The following is an 18387-nucleotide window of genomic DNA, read 5'->3' as shown; positions in this document are numbered from 1 at the left end:
GGGCTAGATAGACCCATTGGTCTGACCAGAGGGGTGGGTGGGGGCGCCGGGATCCAGGCTAGATATGCCCTTGGTATGATCTGAAGCGTTGGTGGGTGTGGTGAGATCTGGGCTAGATGCACCCTTGGTTTGATATGATGAGGGGATGCCAGCCTGGGTGGCCCCATTGGCCTGGGGTGGAGGCGAGGCAGGTTCTGAACCAGACAGGCTCACTGGCATAGGATCTCCGTAATGTCTCCTCAGGGACCCCAGTGCCATCTGTAAATAATGAGAGTAACTCGTAATAAAATAGTTGCTTTTATTTCTTAGCAAAACTAGTAATTCCACATGCTATTTACAACAGGCCAAATGTGTTTTATTAAGTACGACACAGAGGTCAGGACATCGAAACAAACGGCACAGGACCGGGAACCGGACACCACAAAGCCAAGAATCTCACACACTCGGAAACTGGATGCAGGTGAAAATACACGCGCAAACGCCCTCAGTACAACGCCCATCCCCGAGCCGTGCGCTCCCCCGCCGTCAACGGCAGCCTCTTCGTGGGTTAGAACTGATCAGTTGCTTGGCTGGAAATGCTGGTAGTTTCCTTAGGACGCTGGTTCTGAGTGTTCGGATGGTGGTGAATTCACAGCAAGACACAGCACGCGGCATGCCTGGCAGGGGTTGGGGGGGCATGTTTTTGGGGTGCGTAACACTGGCAGAGTCACAATATTTAACCTCGAGCTTCGGTGTCAGTTGATGGAAGAAACAACCCGGTGGAAAGATAGCTTGATAAGGCAGTTTGGTATGGAATATCTCACTCTGTTCTCCCCTCATTCCTTCTCTGGAGGGCGGCCGCCTGCAAAGCTTAATTCTGGGGCAACAGGAAGGATCAGTGTGGGATCGTCCAAGAGAGAAGGTGTGTTGGTGACCTAGATCCGGGCATGTAAACCTGCTACCCTGGAGCTCTTTTGATGACCGCCCCTATTGGACGCCCTTCTCCAGAATTCAGAGTCTTCACCTTGAGAGTCTCTCGCAAAGAGACTCTGGCTCAACCACCAGATATGGGCTGGGGGTCTGTGCTCCACCTGAGTTAGGTAAGAGCTCAGACAGGATGGCATTGAAACCTGTTTGTGGCGCCTGTAAATGTTAGGATCGGCACCCCTGAAGTCAAGTCGCCAGTTCCTTAAAGTCAACGGAGCGGTGCCGATTTTACCCACCCGCGGGGCAGAGTTTCCCCCGAGTCCATAAATCCCCCCGCCGCCTCAGGACTCTCTGGCTTTCTCCTCCCCGGAGGAATGGCCAGAAGTTCATGTTGAAACCAACCCTCTCCGTTTTTTCACATCCACATATTGCGCGTCCCTTCCCTGCGTTTGTGTTTGAAAATTGTACAGAAGGGAGGAGGGTGGGAAAGTGCTGAGATGAGAGAAGGAAAAACAAGCCGAAGCCGAGAGACCGTCCTGGTGGGATGGTAATTTTGGAGCCAATTGGGTCTTTGCTCTGTTTTCAGCGACCTGGTCTAGATTTTTTGGGACTCCCCTCACTGGCTGCTGTCCAGGATCGTAAGAGGGGAAGTGAGCAAGTTGCCTCCCCTTGCCCATCCGACTGGGGTTTGGGGACATTGTTCATGTCCACACTAGAAGGGGCTGGGGCCACTGGCTTTGGAGGATTCTGACGCGCCTGAGAGCTGACGACACACTGGGGTCTTGTCCCTGGGGGCTTGGAGAAGAGAGTCGGGATCGGGTTCTCCCTGGGCTGGCACCTCCTGTCACCTGCACAGAGCGTCTCCTCGGAAGGAGGGGGGAGGCGTGTTCCCCGATGGCCGGGCGGGCCCACGCCTTCCACAACACCCATCCCCCCTCCCCCTGTTCCTTCAAGCGCGGCAGGTTTGGTGGGGCCCCGGGAATCCTAAAGTCCGGGGGGGCGGCGCGGGCGCGGGGAGGGAGGGGGTTTGTTCTCCTGACTCATGCACAACCTGAAATGCTTGGGACACTCAGAATGACCACGCTTCTCCATGGGGAGATGGGGCTGGGGGGATTGAGATTTCGGGGTGGGGGCGGTGGACCCGATTCACTGGAACGCCTGGCCGTGGTCCATCAGCACCTGCTCGATGTAGTTCTCCATCTCGTCTTCTCGGGCTCGGCTGGCGGCGGCGGTCTCGTCCCTGGGCGCCAGAGAGCCCGGCAGGTGGCGGCTGCGGTGGTAGGATGGCGGCGGAGGCAGCTGGAACGCCCTGGGCTGGATGTAGTTGGAGAAGTCGTTCTGCTTGGCCAGGTACCTCTTGGGGTAGTCGTCCCCGTGCAGCACCTCGTTCCAGTCCCGCTCGTCCGGCTTGGGGCGGCGCCAGGGGGCAGCAGGATAGTAGGGCCGGGCCGGGGCATAGGGGGCCGGCTTGGCCTGGTGCTTGGGCGCCACCGGCAGTACCGCTGCCGCCTCCTTCTTCTTCTTCTCCACGTCGTTGATGATGTCGATGACGTCGTCGGCTGGCAGGTGCAGCTTGGTGGAGAGCTCGATCAGCTGGTCGATGGTGTTGGGGTCGATGACGTCGTCGTCCTCCTCCTCCTCCTCCTCGTCAGAGCGCTTGTCCTCCGCCACGTTGCCTTCCTCGTCCTCGAAGAGCAAGGGGCTGCCCTTGGCCCGGCCACCCCGGAACCTGCCCTCTTCTTCCTCCTCCTCCTCCTCCTCGCGGGCATTGGCCCCTGGCTCGCCCTCGTCCTCCCGGCCCTTCAGCAGGTACTGCAGCAGCAGGTCAGAGGCCATGTCGGCCAGCCGCTCCTCCTCGGCGGCCGCCTTGCGGGCTTCCTCGGCCTGCCGCCGGCTCTCGGCCAGCTCCTCATAGCGCCGCTGCAGGAGCTGGTGCTCCAGCTGCTGCTGCTGCCTCAGTTTCCTGGCGCCGGCCCAGGGCTCGGCCGGCGGGGCCCGGCGCTTGGTGCCAGCCCGCAGCCGCTCGTACTCCTCCAGCTCCTTCAGCACCGCGTTGTGGCCGGCGTCCCCCTGGGCGCCCTCCCGCTTGGCCGCGGGGCCGAGCGGCCGCAGCTCCCGCAGCAGGGCCTGCAGGCTCTCCAGCTCCTGGGAGCTGCTGTCTCTGCCTTCCTCCTCCTCCTCTTCCTCCAGCTGCTGCTCCCGGGCCCGGCCCGCCCCCAGGCTGGTGCTCCGGCTCTGGCTCTGCACCCGCTCCTCGTCCGGAGCCCGGCGCTTATCCGGAGAGTTGTGGCCCCCGTTGCCCAGGGCCTGAAGCAGCGCGGCGGCCAAGGCCTTGGGGTCCACGTCTCCGAAGAGCTCGTCGTCATCTTCCTCCTCCTTGGCATCCCCGCCTTCCCGGCTGGGGGCGGGCAGGGCTCTCGCCCGGACCTCCTTGGCGGGGGGCGCGGGGCTGGGCTGGCGGGGCTCCTCGGGGCGGGCATCCTCCCCCAGGGACAGGGGGGCAGCGTGCAGGCGGCTCTGCGTCAGGAGGCTGATGGAGAGGAGCAGGGCGGCTCCGCGGAGAGGGGCGTGTGAGCCCAGCATGGTGCTTCTGCAGGGGAGACAGAGAATGGGGGGGGGTGCAGCCAGCATCAGTCCCCCGCTAGCTCAGAGCCATGCCCAGCTGGAGGGGGGACTGGCCTGCCGACACCCCAAAGGGAGAGCCCCAGGGATTCACCCCAGCCGGAGGAGTGCCCGGCGATCTCCCACGCCAGCCTGGCCCTGGGATCTGCTTTCCCTGCAGAGAAAAGGGCGTGGCCTTTCCCCGCGTCACAGAGGTGCCGAGTCTTCCCTGCTAACGTAACCCGGGTCGGGAACCCCCCCACCCCAGGTTTGTTAGCAGCGGAGATGCGCCCCCCCATCCCCAGCCCCTCGCACGGGGGCACGCCCACAGTTGCATCCTATCGTTCCTTTTGCACGCTCACCAGCCGTTGCGTGCGCAATCGCTAGGACACGTTCGTGGATGCACACAATACCCTGGCAGTTGCACGCCCAACACCATCACCGGGAGGGGGGGCGTGTGCGCACACACGCACTAGCCCAGGCTCACACAATTACACACCCAGCACTGCTCACGGGGGGGGCACTCGCACACACGCAATAGCCCACGTTCACACAATTACACGCCCAGCACCTCTCACGGGGGGGCACTCGCACACACGCAATAGCCCACGTTCACACAATTACACGCCCAGCACCTCTCACGGGGGGGGCACGAGCACGCACACGCAATAGCCCACGCTCACACAATGACACGCCCAGCACCTCTCACGGGGGGGGCACGAGCACGCACACGCAATAGCCCACGCTCACACAATGACACGCCCAGCACCTCTCACAGGGGGGGCACGAGCACACACACGCAATAGCCCACGCTCACACAATGACACGCCCAGCACCGCTCACAGGGGGGGCACTCGCGCACACACGCAATAGCCCACGCTCACACAATGACACGCCCAGCACCTCTCACGGGGGGGCACTTGCACACACACGCAATAGCCCACGCTCACACAATTACACGCCCAGCACCGCTCATAGGGGGGCACGAGCACACACACGCAATAGCCCACGCTCACACAATTACACGCCCAGCACTGCTCACGGGGGGGGCACGAGTACACACACGCAATAGCCCACGCTCACACAATGACATGCCCAGCACCTCTCAGGGGGGGAACATGCGCACACATGCAATAGCCCACGCTCACACAATGACACGCCCAGCACCGCTCATGGGGGGGGCACAAGCACACACACGCAATAGCCCACGCTCACACAATTACACACCCAGCACCTCTCACGGGGGAGGCACTCGCACACACGCAATAGCCCACGCTCACACAATGACACGCCCAGCACCGCTCATGGGGGGGGCACGAGCACACACACGCAATAGCCCACGCTCACACAATTACACACCCAGCACCTCTCACGGGGGAGGCACTCGCACACACGCAATAGCCCACGCTCACACAATGACACGCCCAGCACCTCTCACGGGGGGGCACGAGCACACACACGCAATAGCCCACGCTCACACAATTACACACCCAGCACCTCTCACGGGGGGGGCACTCGCACACACGCAATAGCCCACGCTCACACAATGACACGCCCAGCACCTCTCACGGGGGGGGCATGAGCACACACACGCAATAGCCCACGCTCACACAATTACACGCCCAGCACCGCTCACGGGGGGGCACTCGTGCACACACGCAATAGCCCACACTCACACAATGACACGCCCAGCACCTCTCACGGGGGGGGCACGAGCACACACACGCAATAGCCCACGCTCACACAATGACACGCCCAGCACCTCTCACGGGGGGGGCATGAGCACACACACGCAATAGCCCACGCTCACACAATTACACGCCCAGCACCGCTCACGGGGGGGCACTCGTGCACACACGCAATAGCCCACACTCACACAATGACACGCCCAGCACCTCTCATGGGGGGGGCACGAGCACACACACGCAATAGCCCACGCTCACACAATTACACGCCCAGCACCTCTCACGGGGGGGGCACGAGCACACACACGCAATAGCCCACACTCACACAATGACACGCCCAGCACCTCTCACGGGGGGGGCACGAGCACGCACACGCAATAGCCCACGCTCACACAATGACACGCCCAGCACCTCTCACAGGGGGGGCACGAGCACACACACGCAATAGCCCACGCTCACACAATGACACGCCCAGCACCTCTCACAGGGGGGGCACGAGCACACACACGCAATAGCCCACGCTCACACAATGACACGCCCAGCACCTCTCACAGGGGGGGCACTCGCGCACACACGCAATAGCCCACGCTCACACAATGACATGCCCAGCACCTCTCACGGGGGGGGCACGAGCACACACACGCAATAGCCCATGCTCACACAATTACACGCCCAGCACCGCTCACGGGGGGGGGGCACACGCAATAGCCCAGGCTCACACGATGACATGCCCAGTGCCTCTCACGGGGGGGCACTCGCACACACGCAATAGCCAAGCTCACACAATGACACGTCTATCTTTTCACCCCCATCCCTCCACTCAGCCTGCAGGATTTCCCGTCCCTGCCGCCTGCGGGCTCGCCCCGCCCTAGCAGGGATGGGGAAGGTCTTGGAGGGGAGGGACTGCGGAGGGGAAATAGGGAAGGGGACTGGGGGGCTGCAGACAGGAGATGGGGAGGGAGGTATGGGGGTGCGGAATGGAAGGGGGAGTGCGGTGGGGAGGGGATTAGGGGGAGGGGTGCAGGGGAAAGGGGGTGGCGGAGGACTTGAGGGGGAGCGGCTGCCCCTCCTCTCTCCCCACGGGAAGGGAGAACCCCCCCTCCTCCCGGTCTTTCTCTCCGCCCTGCCTCCTGCCCGCTTCCCTTCCCCGCACCCTCCCGCCCCCGCATGCGGGTCTGCTGGGAGAGCCGCTTCCCGGCATGAGGGAATCCCCACCCTGGCTACCTGCAACCGCATCTCCTCCACCGCATTCCCCCTTCCCAGCGCCCCTCTATATCAGGGACCCCCCAATTTCTCCCGACCGGGTACCCGTTCCCAGCGCCTCTGTATCAGGGACCCCCAATTCCCCCAGCGGGGTCCCCCTTTCCTAGCGCCCCTGTATCAGGGACCCCCCATTCCCCCAGCGGGGTCCCCCTTTCCTAGCGTCCCTATATGTCAGGGACCCCCAATTCCTCCAGCGGGGTCCCCCTTTCCTAGCACCCCTGTATTAGGGACCCCCCCATTCCCCCAGCGGGGTCCCCCTTTCCTAGCGCCCCTGTATCAGGGACCCCCCATTCCCCCAGCGGGGTCCCCCTTTCCTAGCGTCCCTATATGTCAGGGACCCCCAATTCCTCCAGCGGGGTCCCCCTTTCCTAGCACCCCTGTATTAGGGACCCCCCCATTCCCCCAGCGGGGTACCGATTCCCAGCGCCCCTCTCCCGGGGATCCACCCCACACATGCAGCAAAGGGAGGGGGATCCACACTGACACCCCCCCCACGCCCGGGTATGCGGGGGGGCTGTTTACCGGCCGTGCGGCAGGGCTGTGTCCGTCCCCCTCCCCAGAGCTGGGCGCGATCTGCCTTCAGCACCCTGGACAGGGGCCGCCTTTATAGACAGGCGCGAGCCCACGTGGGGTAGGGAGGGGGCCCCATTGACGTCAATGGCCCATTCATAAAATCCGACCGGGATTGGAGGAAGGGGGAGGGGGAGTCTCACACATGCGCGGAGCTGCGAGGGGACGCTGCTTCGGAATGAATGAATGAACGAGAGGAAGCCGGGAGGGGCTCAATGGGGGAGCGATGAATGAAAGGATGAATGGGGCGGGGGGAGGGGGGAGTTTTTACTAGCGGGAGGGAGGCCTCGCCCCGCGGTGGGGGGGGGGAGTCAATGAGCCGTGGAGATAATGTATCAACCCCTCCCGGGGGAGAGCGGGGGGGGCTGGTTAGCGGGACCCCCCCCCATGAATTTTAGGGCCGGCTTCGTGCCATGGGTGCGGCGCAGCTGCTGCAGTGTGTGTGTGTGTACGTGCTGTGTGTGTGTAGAAATGCGTTTGTGCTGGGTGGGAGTGTGTGTGTCTGCTGAGTGGGGGTGTGACTGAATGTGTGTGAGTGTGTCTGCTGGGAATGTGTGCTGGGTGGGATTGTGTGTTTGTGTCTGTGTGCGTAGGAATCTGTGTTTGTCCTGGGTGGGATTGTGGGGGGGGGGTGCTGAGTGCAATTGTGTGGAGGATTGTAGTGTGTGTGTGTGTGTGTGTGTGTGTGCTGAGTGAGGCTCTGCCTGGGGTGTGTGTGTATCTGCTCTGTGTGCTGGGTGGGGTTGTATGTGCGGGTGGGCGTGCTGTGTGTGTGTGTGTGCTGGGGTGTGTGGCTGTGTGCTGGGTGGGGTTGCGTGGCTGCTGATGTCTGAGTGTGTGTGTGTGTGATTGGGTGTGTGTCCCTGTATTGGAGCTGGCTGGCTAGGTGGGGGTGGGGGGGGGACATTACAGTTGTCTCCCGGCATGTTTTGTGAGAGCAGCACAGATGTGTCTTTGTCTTTGGGCCTGTGCGTTGTGCGGCTGCCTTTGTCCGCCGGTGTCTGTGCGGGGTGGGGGGGTGAGGGGCCCCAGCCAGGAGACCGTGTGATGGGTATAGATCTCGGTGTGTGTGATTGTGGTCCCCCCCGTCCCCCCCATCGGTCCCCCCACACATACACCTGTCTGTCTGTCCCCATGCACACAATCATCTATCTATCCCCACCCACCCCTTCTAACTATCTATCTATCCCCATCCACCCCATCTATCTATCCATCCCCACCCACCTCCTCCATCTATCTATCTATCCATCCCCACCCACCCCCTCTATCTATCTATCTATCTATCTATCTATCTATCTATCTATCTATCTATCCCCATCCACCCCATCTATCTATCTATCTATCTATCTATCTACCTATCTATCTATCTATCCCCATCCACCCCCTCTATCTATCTATCTATCCCCATCCACCCCCTCTATTTATCCCCATCCACCCCATCTATCTAATCTATCTATCTATCCCCATCCACCCCCTCTATCTATCTTCATCCACCCCCTCTATCTATCCCCACCCACCCCCTCTATCTATCTATCTATCCCCATCCACCACATCTATCTATCTATCCCCACCCATCCCTTCTAACTATCTATCTATCCCCACCCACCCCCTCTATCTATCTATCCCCACCCACCCCCTCTATCTATCTATCTATCTATCTTTCTATCCCCATTCACCCCCTCTATCTATCTATCTTCATCCACCCCATCTATCTATCTATCCCCACCCACCTCCTCCATCTATCTATCTATCCATCCCCACCCACCCCCTCTATCTATCTATCTATCTATCTATCTATCTATCTATCTATCCCCATCCACCCCCTCTATCTATCTATCTATCTATCTATCTATCTATCCCCATCCACCCCCTCTATTTATCCCCATCCACCCCATCTATCTAATCTATCTATCTATCCCCATCCACCCCCTCTATCTATCTTCATCCACCCCCTCTATCTATCCCCACCCACCCCCTCTATCTATCTATCTATCCCCACCCATCCCTTCTAACTATCTATCTATCCCCACCCACCCCCTCTATCTATCTATCTATCTATCTTTCTATCCCCATTCACCCCCTCTATCTATCTATCTATCTATCCCCACCCACCCCCTCTATCTATCTATCCCCATCCACCCCATCTATCTTATCTATCTATCTATCCCCATCCACCCCCTCTATCTATCTTCATCCGCCCTATCTATCTATCTATCTATCTATCTATCCCCATCCACCCCCTCTATCTATCTATCTATCTATCTTCATCCACCCCCTCTATCTATCTATCTATCTCACGCCATCCATCATGAGATTACAGCTCCCCGTTTTGTGGCTATAAAACCCCCCACGCCCCGGATCCCGGGGGGGCGGGGGGAAGGGATCTTTCTAGGGCATTTTCAGGCGGGGAGGGGGGGCAGGCAGGATGAGTCACTAATTGCAGCAGCCCCCCCCCCCCCCAGCTCTCCTACTGAGCGTCTCTCACCCCGCCAGGTTTATTGCTATTAAAAGGCAAAGAGACGTGGAAACAGGCTCAGAGCTCCTGGGAGGGGGCCCTGCACACACAGCTAATCCGGGGGGCAGAGGCTGGGGGGAGGGGCTGGGGGGAGCAGGGGCTGGGGGGCAGAGGCAGCTGATGGCTGGGGGCAAGGGCTGGGGGGAGCTCTGCAGAGGCAGCTAATCCAGGAGCTGAGGGGCTGGATACAGCCAGCATCCCCTCCCCCTTCCCCAGCTCTCCCCCCCCCGCCCCCCACGGCTCCAGCAGGTCCCTGGATGATTCACCCTGCAGTAGAAGGATCCCACGGAGCAGGGGGGGGGCGGGAGGGAGCCGGCACGGGGAGGGAGCTGACGACAGCAGTGTCGCACGTGGGTCCAGCTGGGGCGGGGGGAGGGTCTCCCACTGCAGGGGAAGGATCCCCCCCCCGCCCCTGTCCTTGGTGCTGGACTCACCTCCCCCCCCAGCACATTCCTCCCACTGGAGGGGGGGGATAAATCGCTTTAAGACAAAAATTCCTCCACAGCCCGTGGGTGCTGCTGCGGGTGGGGGGGGGGCTGAGAAGGGGGGGCAGTAAGTGGGGGGTGGGGCTTGAAAGCAGAGACGGGAGAATTTTAATAGTTTCTTTCTCTCCCGTGGGTTATTTTTGTACCTTCCCCCATGTCCGCCCCCGCGGCTCTGCATCCATCTCCCACCCGCACCCGCTCCAAGGCACCCACCACTGACTGCCCCTCCCCACCACCACCTTCCCCCCCGTCCCTCCATGGGCCGGGCTGGGGATCTCCCTGCAGCGCCTGCCAAGAGCGGGCACCCGCCCAAACCCAGCGCAGGGAAAAATCCATCGTCTAGAGCCAAGGGCTCCCCGTCCCTGTGCCCGGGCTTCAGCGTCCCCCTGCCCGCTGGCCGGGCGATGCCCAGACCCAGCCGAGATCGCGGCCCTGTCACGCCGGGCACGGCCCAGACCCAGCCAAGATCGGGGCCCTGTCACGCTGGGCACAGCCCATACCTAGCCGAGATCGGGGCCCCGTCGGGCGGGTGCTGCCCAGACCTAGCCGAGATTGGGGCCCCGTCTCGCCAGGCGCTGCCCAGACCCAGCTGAGATTGGGGTCCCGTCGCGCCGGGCGCGGCCCAGACCCAGCCAAGATCGGGGCCCCGACAGGTGGGCGCTGGCCAGACCCAGCCGAGATCAGGGCCCCGACGGGCGGGCAAGGCCCAGACCCAGCCAAGATCGGGGCCCCGTCGGGCTGGCGAGGCCCAGACCCAGCCGAGATCGGGGCCCCATCAGGCGGGCGCTGCCCAGACCCAGCCGAGATCGGGGCCCCGTCGGGCGGGCGCGGCCCAGACCCAGCCAAGATCGGGGCCCCGACAGGAGGGCGCTGGCCAGACCCAGCCGAGATCAGGGCCCCGACGGGCGGGCAAGGCCCAGACCCAGCCAAGATCGGGGCCCCGTTGGGCTGGCGAGGCCCAGACCCAGCCGAGATCGGGGCCCCATCAGGCGGGTGCGGCTCAGACCCAGCCGAGATCGGGGCCCCGTCGGGCGGGCGCTGCCCAGACCCAGCTGAGATCGGGGCCCCGTCTCACCGGGCGCTGCCCAGACCCAGCCAAGATCGGGGCCCCGTCGGGAGGGCGCGGCCCAGACCCAACCGAGATCAGGACCCGACGGGAGGGCGCGGCCCAGACCCAGCCGAGATCGGGGCCCCGTCGGGCGGGCGCGGCCCAGACCCAGCCGAGATCGGGGCCCCGTCGGGCGGGCGCGGCCCAGACCCAGCCAAGATCGGGGCCCTGTCGGGTGGGCGCGGCCCAGACCCAGCCGAGATCGGGGCCCCGTCGGGCGGGCGCGGCCCAGACCCAGCCGAGATTGGGGCCCTGTTGCGCCGGGCGCTGCCCAGACCCAGCCGAGATCGGGACCCTGTCGGGCGGGCGCGGCCCAGACCCAGCCGAGATCGGGGCCCCGTCGGGCGGGCGCGGCCCAGACCCAGCCGAGATCGGGGCCCCGTCGGGCGGGCGCGGCCCAGACCCAGCTGAGATTGGGGCCCCGTTGCGCCGGGCGCTGCCCAGACCCAGCCAAGATTGGGGCCCTGTCGGGCGGGCGCTGCCCATACCCAACCGAGATCAGGACCCGACGGGAGGGCGCGGCCCAGACCCAGCCGAGATCGGGGCCCTGTCGGGCAGGCGCTGCCCAGACCCAGCCCGGATCGGGGCCCCATCGGGCGGGCGCGGCCCAGACCCAGCCGAGATGGGGGCCCCGTCGGGCGGGCGCGGCCCAGACCCAGCCGAGATCGGGGCGCCTTTCTATCTGTCCGCATACAACCCCTCTATCTATCTATCTCTCTCCAACGCTGCAGTGTATGACACTCTCCCCCCGACACACCCATATCTCTGCCCCCCTCCCCCAGCTCCTTTCACACTCCCCCCACCCCACCCCTGAGCTCGCCTCTCAGCCGCCTCTGCCCCCTTCCCTGGCCCCCTGCCAGCCCGGCCCGGCCCGAATGGCGAGTTCTGGGCTGTGGAGCAGCCAATGACGCGTCGCGTGTGAGTCACCCGAGCGGGGGCGGCGGCCGAGGGGCCAGAGCGTGTGTGTGACTCAGTGGGGCCCGATCCCAACTGGGGTAAACCAACATCGCGCCATCCGCATCGATGAGGCCCGATTCTGGGCTGTCGCTCTGTGGGGTCCATGGGGCTGGATTCCAGCTGGAGTTAACCAGCAGTGCACCATCAGAGTCAATGGAGCCCGATTCCCCCCCCCGCAGCTGGGGGTCAATGGGCCGTCGCTCCGTGGGGTCAATGGGGCTGGATCCTAGCTGGGGTCAATGGGCCGTCGCTCCATGGGGGTCAATGGGGCCGGATCCCAGCTGGGGTCAATGGGCCGTCGCTCCGTGGGGGGGTCAATGGGGCTGGATCCCAGCTGGGGTCAATGGGCCGTCGCTCCATGGGGGTCGATGGGGCCGGATCCCAGCTGGGATCAATGGGCCGTCGCTCCGTGGGGGTCAATGGGGCTGGATCCCAGCTGGGGTCAATGGGCCGTCGCTCCATGGGGGTCGATGGGGCCGGATCCCAGCTGGGGTCAATGGGCGGTCACTCCGTGGGGGTCAATGGGGCCAGATCGCAGCTGGGGTCAATGGGCCGTCGCTCTGTGGGGGTCAATGGGGCTGGATCCCAGCTGGGGTCAATGGGCCGTCGCTCCGTGGGGGGTCGATGGGGCCGGATCCCAGCTGGGGTAAATGGGCCGTCGCTCCGTGGGGTCAATGGGGCTGGATCCCAGCTGGGGTCAATGGGCCGTCGCTCCGTGGGGTCAATGGGGCTGGATCCCAGCTGGGGTCAATGGGCCGTCGCTCTGTGAGGTCGATGGGGCTGGATCCCAGCTGGGGTCCATGGGCCGTCGCTCCGTGGGGGGTCAATGTGGCTGGATCCCAGCTGGGACCAATGGGCCGTCGCTCCGTGGGGTCAATGGGGCCGGATCCCAGCTGGGGTCAACAGGCCGTCGCTCCGTGGGGGGGTCAATGGGGCTGGATTCCAGCTGGGGGTCAATGGGCCGTCGCTCCGTGGGGGTCAATGGGGCTGGATCCCACCTGGGGTAAATGGGCCGTCGCTCCGTGGGGGGTTAATGGGGCCGGATCCCAGCTGGGGTCAATGGGCCGTCGCTCCGTGGGGTCGATGGGGCTGGATCCCAGCTGGGGTCAATGGGCCGTCACTCCGTGGGGGTCAATGGGGCCGGATCCCAGCTGGGGTCAATGGGCCGTCGCTCCGTGGGGTCGACGGGGCCGGATCCCAGCTGGGGTCAATGGGCCGTCGCTCCGTGGGGGGTCAATGTGGCTGGATCCCAGCTGGGACCAAAGAGCCGTCGCTCCGTGGGGTCAATGGGGCCGGATCCCAGCTGGGGTCAACGGGCCGTCGCTCCATGGGGGGGTCAATGGGGCTGGATCCCAGCTGGGGGTCAATGGGCCGTCGCTCCGTGGGGGTCAGTGGGGCTGGATCCCAGCTGGGGTCAATGGGCCGTCGCTCCGTGGGGGTCAATGGGGCTGGATCCCAGCTGGGGTCAATGGGCCGTCGCTCCGTGGGGGTCAATGGGGCTGGATCCCAGCTGGGGTCAATGGGCCGTCGCTCCGTGGGGGGTCAATGGGGCCGGATCCCAGCTGGGGTCAATGGGCCGTCGCTCCGTGGAGGGTCAATGGGGCCGGATCCCAGCTGGGGTCAATGGGCCGTCGCTCCGTGGGGTCGACGGGGCCGGATCCCAGCTGGGGTCAATGGGCCGTCGCTCCGTGGGGGGTCAATGTGGCTGGATCCCAGCTGGGACCAAAGAGCCGTCGCTCCGTGGGGTCAATGGGGCCGGATCCCAGCTGGGGTCAACGGGCCGTCGCTCCATGGGGGGGTCAATGGGGCTGGATCCCAGCTGGGGGTCAATGGGCCGTCGCTCCGTGGGGGTCAGTGGGGCTGGATCCCAGCTGGGGTCAATGGGCCGTCGCTCCGTGGGGGTCAATGGGGCTGGATCCCAGCTGGGGTCAATGGGCCGTCGCTCCGTGGGGGTCAATGGGGCTGGATCCCAGCTGGGGTCAATGGGCCGTCGCTCCGTGGGGGGTCAATGGGGCCGGATCCCAGCTGGGGTCAATGGGCCGTCGCTCCGTGGAGGGTCAATGGGGCCGGATCCCAGCTGGGGTCAATGGGCCGTCGCTCCGTGGGGTCGATGGGGCTGGATCCCAGCTGGGGTCAATGGGCCGTCGCTCCGTGGGGGTCAATGGGGCCGGATCCCAGCTGGGGTCAATGGGCCGTCGCTCCGTGGGGTCGACGGGGCCGGATCCCAGCTGGGGTCAATGGGCCGTCGCTCCGTGGGGGGTCAATGTGGCTGGATCCCAGCTGGGACCAATGGGCCGTCGCTCCGTGGGGGGTCAATGTGGCTGGATCCCAGCTGGGGTCAATGGGCCGTCGCTCCGTGGGGTCAATGGGGCCGGATCCCAGCTGGGGTCAACGGGCCGTCGCTCCATGGGGGGGTCAATGGGGCTGGATCCCAGCTGGGGGTCAATGGGCCGTCGCTCCGTGGGGGTCAGTGGAGCTGGATCCCAGCTGGGGTCAATGGGCCGTCGCTCCGTGGGGGTCAATGGGGCCGGATCCCAGCTGGGGGTCAATGGGCCTTCGCTCCGTGGGGGTCAGTGGGGCTGGATCCCAGCTGGGGTCAATGGGCCGTCGCTCCGTGGGGGTCAATGGGGCTGGATCCCAGCTGGGGTCAATGGGCCGTCGCTCCGTGGGGGGTCAATGGGGCCGGATCCCAGCTGGGGTCAATGGGCTGTCGCTCCGTGGGGGTCAATGGGGCCGGATCCCAGCTGGAGTCAATGGGCCGTCGCTCCGTGGGGGTCGATGGGGCTGGATCCCAGCTGGGGTCAATGGGCCGTCGCTCCGTGAGGTCGATGGGGCTGGATCCCAGCTGGGGTCAATGGGCCGTCGCTCCGTGGGGGTCAATGGGGCCGGATCCCAGCTGGGGTCAATGGGCCGTCGCTCCGTGGGGGGTCAATGTGGCTGGATCCCAGCTGGGACCAATGGGCCGTCGCTCCGTGGGGTCAATGGGGCCGGATCCCAGCTGGGGTCAACAGGCCGTCGCTCTGTGGGGGGGTCAATGGGGCTGGATCCCAGCTGGGGGTCAATGGGCCGTCGCTCCGTGGGGTCAATGGGGCCGGATCCCAGCTGGGGTCAATGGGCCGTCACTCCGTGGGGTCAATGGGGCCGGATCGCAGCTGGGGTCAATGTGCCGTCGCTCCGTGGGGGTCAATGGGGCCGGATCCCAGCTGGGGTCAATGGGCCGTCGCTCCGTGGGGTCAATGGGGCTGGATCCCAGCTGGGGTCAATGGGCCGTCGCTCTGTGAGGTCGATGGGGCTGGATCCCAGCTGGGGTCAATGGGCCGTCGCTCCGTGGGGTCAATGGGGCTGGATCCCAGCTGGGGTCAATGGGCCGTCGCTCTGTGGGGGTCAATGTGGCTGGATCCCAGCTGGGGTCAATGGGCCGTCGCTCCGTGGGGTCAATGGGGCTGGATCCCAGCTGGGGTCAATGGGCCGTCGCTCCGTGGGGGTCAGTGGGGCTGGATCCCAGCTGGGGTAAATGGGCCGTCGCTCCGTGGGGGTCAATGGGGCTGGATCCCAGCTGGGGTCAATGGGCCGTCGCTCCGTGGGGGTCAATGGGGCTGGATCCCAGCTGGGGTCAATGGACCGTCGCTCCGTGGGGGGTCAATGGGGCCGGATCCCAGCTGGGGTCAATGGGCCGTCGCTCCGTGGGGGGTCAATGGGGCCGGATCCCAGCTGGGGTCAATGGGCCGTCGCTCCGTGGGGTCGATGGGGCTGGATCCCAGCTGGGGTCAATGGGCCGTCGCTCCGTGGGGGTCAATGGGGCCGGATCCCAGCTGGGGTCAATGGGCCGTCGCTCCGTGGGGGTCGATGGGGCTGGATCCCAGCTGGGGTCAATGGGCCGTCGCTCCATGGGGGTCAATGGGGCCGGATCCCAGCTGGGGTCAATGGGCCGTCGCTCCGTGGGGTCGACGGGGCCGGATCCCAGCTGGGGTCAATGGGCCGTCGCTCCGTGGGGGGTCAATGTGGCTGGATCCCAGCTGGGACCAATGGGCCGTCGCTCCGTGGGGTCAATGGGGCCGGATCCCAGCTGGGGTCAACGGGCCGTCGCTCCGTGGGGGGGTCAATGGGGCTGGATCCCAGCTGGGGGTCAATGGGCCGTCGCTCCGTGGGGGTCAGTGGGGCTGGATCCCAGCTGGGGTCAATGGGCCGTCGCTCCGTGGGGGACAATGGGGCTGGATCCCAGCTGGGGTCAATGGGCCGTCGCTCCGTGGGGGTCAATGGGGCTGCATCCCAGCTGGGGTCAATGGGCCGTCGCTCCGTGGGGGGTCAATGGGGCCGGATCCCAGCTGGGATCAATGGGCCGTCGCTCCGTGGGGGGTCAATGGGGCCGGATCCCAGCTGGGGGTCAATGGGCCGTCGCTCCGTGGGGTCAATGGGGCCGGATCCCAGCTGGGGTCAGTAAATCCCAGCTGGCGTAGCTGGGCCAGGCTCCTGTCCCGGTGGGGTCAGTCCCTGCTCGCTCTGCGTCTCCCAGGAAGGAGGCTCAGCTGCTGCTCCAGGTGGGCGGCTGGATTTAATTTCATGCTTGGACAGCCCTGGCAGAGAGGACGTGGGCAGCTGATGGCGCCGGGCGCGGGGTGGGGGCGTGTGCTGGGCACTGACAGTCAATAACGTCCTTTCTTTGCTTTGATTTTCTTTGCTTTTCTCCGTGCTGCTGGGCTCTCTCCCACCCTCTGGGAGTGCAAGGCCGTAATTCTGTCTCTGTCTGTCTGTCTATCCATCCCCATCCACCCCCTCTATCTATCTATCCCCATCCACCTCTTCTATCATCTATCTATCTATCCCCACCCACCCCATCCATCTATCTATCTATCTATCTATCTATCTATCTATCTATCTATCTATCTATCTATCTATTCCCCATCCACCCCATCTATCTATCTATCTATCTATCTATCTATCTATTCCCCATCCACCCCATCTATCTATCTATCTATCTATCTATCTATCTGCCAGCCCCGTACACACTCTCTCACTCTCTCTCTGACCCGCGGTGGCAGGTTCCATGCATGGCCCCTGAGGTTTCTGGACCCCGAGGAGCCCGGCTGTCACGTGCCAGCCCAGTGGCACACCTGGCTGGGTGTGATTCATGGTGAGTGCTGAGCGGGGAAGCAACACCCCCACGCCCCCTGCACCGCGTGCCCTCGGTCTGCATATGCCAGGGTGTCGGGTGTCGGCTCCCCGAATAGAAGGGGGCAGCTGGGGAGCGCTGGGGCAGCGTCTCTCCCCGACTGCAACCAAGTTTTCCCCTGAACGGAGGCTTTGCACCCCGAGAAGATAAATGGTGCAGGTGAGGGACTGCGAGACGGATTCACCCCCTGGTGTCAGCTCAGCGGCTCGCAGCCCGCGGTGTCCGTACAAGCACTATGGGCTTGTGTGTATTTACGTGCATGGTCCTGTCATAGCGGGCGCTGCCCAGACCCAGCCGAGATCGGGGCTCTGCTGCTTCCTACCCAGACAGAGTGAGTCTCCCCATTTTACCGCTGGGGAAACTGAGACCCAGGGAAGGGAAGGGACTTTGCCACCGTGGTTCTGCAGCACCCAGGAGCCCTGAGCTTTGGAACCACGAATAGAACCCAAGTGATCTAGAACCAGGCATGGAACCCAGGAGTCCTGAGCCCTAGAACCAGGCATAGAACCCAGAAGTCCTGAGCCCTAGAACCAGGCATAGAACCCAGGAGTCCGGAGCCCTAGAACCAGGCGTAGAACCCAGGAGTCCTGAGCCCTAGAACTAGGCATAGAACCCAGGAGTCCTGAGCCCTAGAACCAGGTGTAGAACCCAGGAGTTCTGAGCCCTCGAATCAGGTGTAGAACCCAGGAGTCCTGAGCCCTAGAACCAGGCGTAGAACCCAGGAGTCCAGAGCCCTAGAATCAGGCGTAGAACCCAGGAGTCCTGAGCCCTCAAACCAGGTGTAGAACCCAGGAGTCCTGAGCCCTCAAACCAGGCATAGAACCCAGGAGTCCGGAGCCCTAGAACCAGGCGTAGAACCCAGGAGTCCTGAGCCCTAGAACTAGGCATAGAACCCAGGAGTCCTGAGCCCTAGAACCAGGTGTAGAACCCAGGAGTTCTGAGCCCTCGAATCAGGTGTAGAACCCAGGAGTCCTGAGCCCTAGAACCAGGCGTAGAACCCAGGAGTCCAGAGCCCTAGAATCAGGCGTAGAACCCAGGAGTCCTGAGCCCTCAAACCAGGCATAGAACCCAGGAGTCCGGAGCCCTAGAACCAGGCGTAGAACCCAGGAGTCCTGAGCCCTCGAATC

General features: G+C 64.0%; 1 protein-coding gene across 1 annotated transcript; it reads right to left on the bottom strand.

Annotated features, from left to right (window-relative positions):
- Nucleotides 1-281: 281 nt before the first annotated feature.
- Nucleotides 282-7030, bottom strand: VGF (VGF nerve growth factor inducible). The gene is made up of 2 exons (XM_074941197.1): nt 6978-7030; nt 282-3496 (listed from the first exon to the last, which is right to left on the bottom strand). Exon 2 carries the CDS (start codon nt 3487-3489, stop codon nt 2053-2055), a length of 1437 nt encoding a protein of 478 aa, XP_074797298.1. The 5' UTR covers nt 3490-3496; nt 6978-7030; the 3' UTR covers nt 282-2052.
- Between the last annotated feature and the right edge of the window lie 11357 nt (nt 7031-18387).

The sequence above is a fragment of the Natator depressus genome, chromosome 28 (genome assembly GCF_965152275.1).
Source record: "Natator depressus isolate rNatDep1 chromosome 28, rNatDep2.hap1, whole genome shotgun sequence".
Classification (NCBI taxonomy): Eukaryota; Metazoa; Chordata; order Testudines; family Cheloniidae; genus Natator; species Natator depressus.
This window is presented reverse-complemented; position numbering and strand designations above follow the sequence as displayed.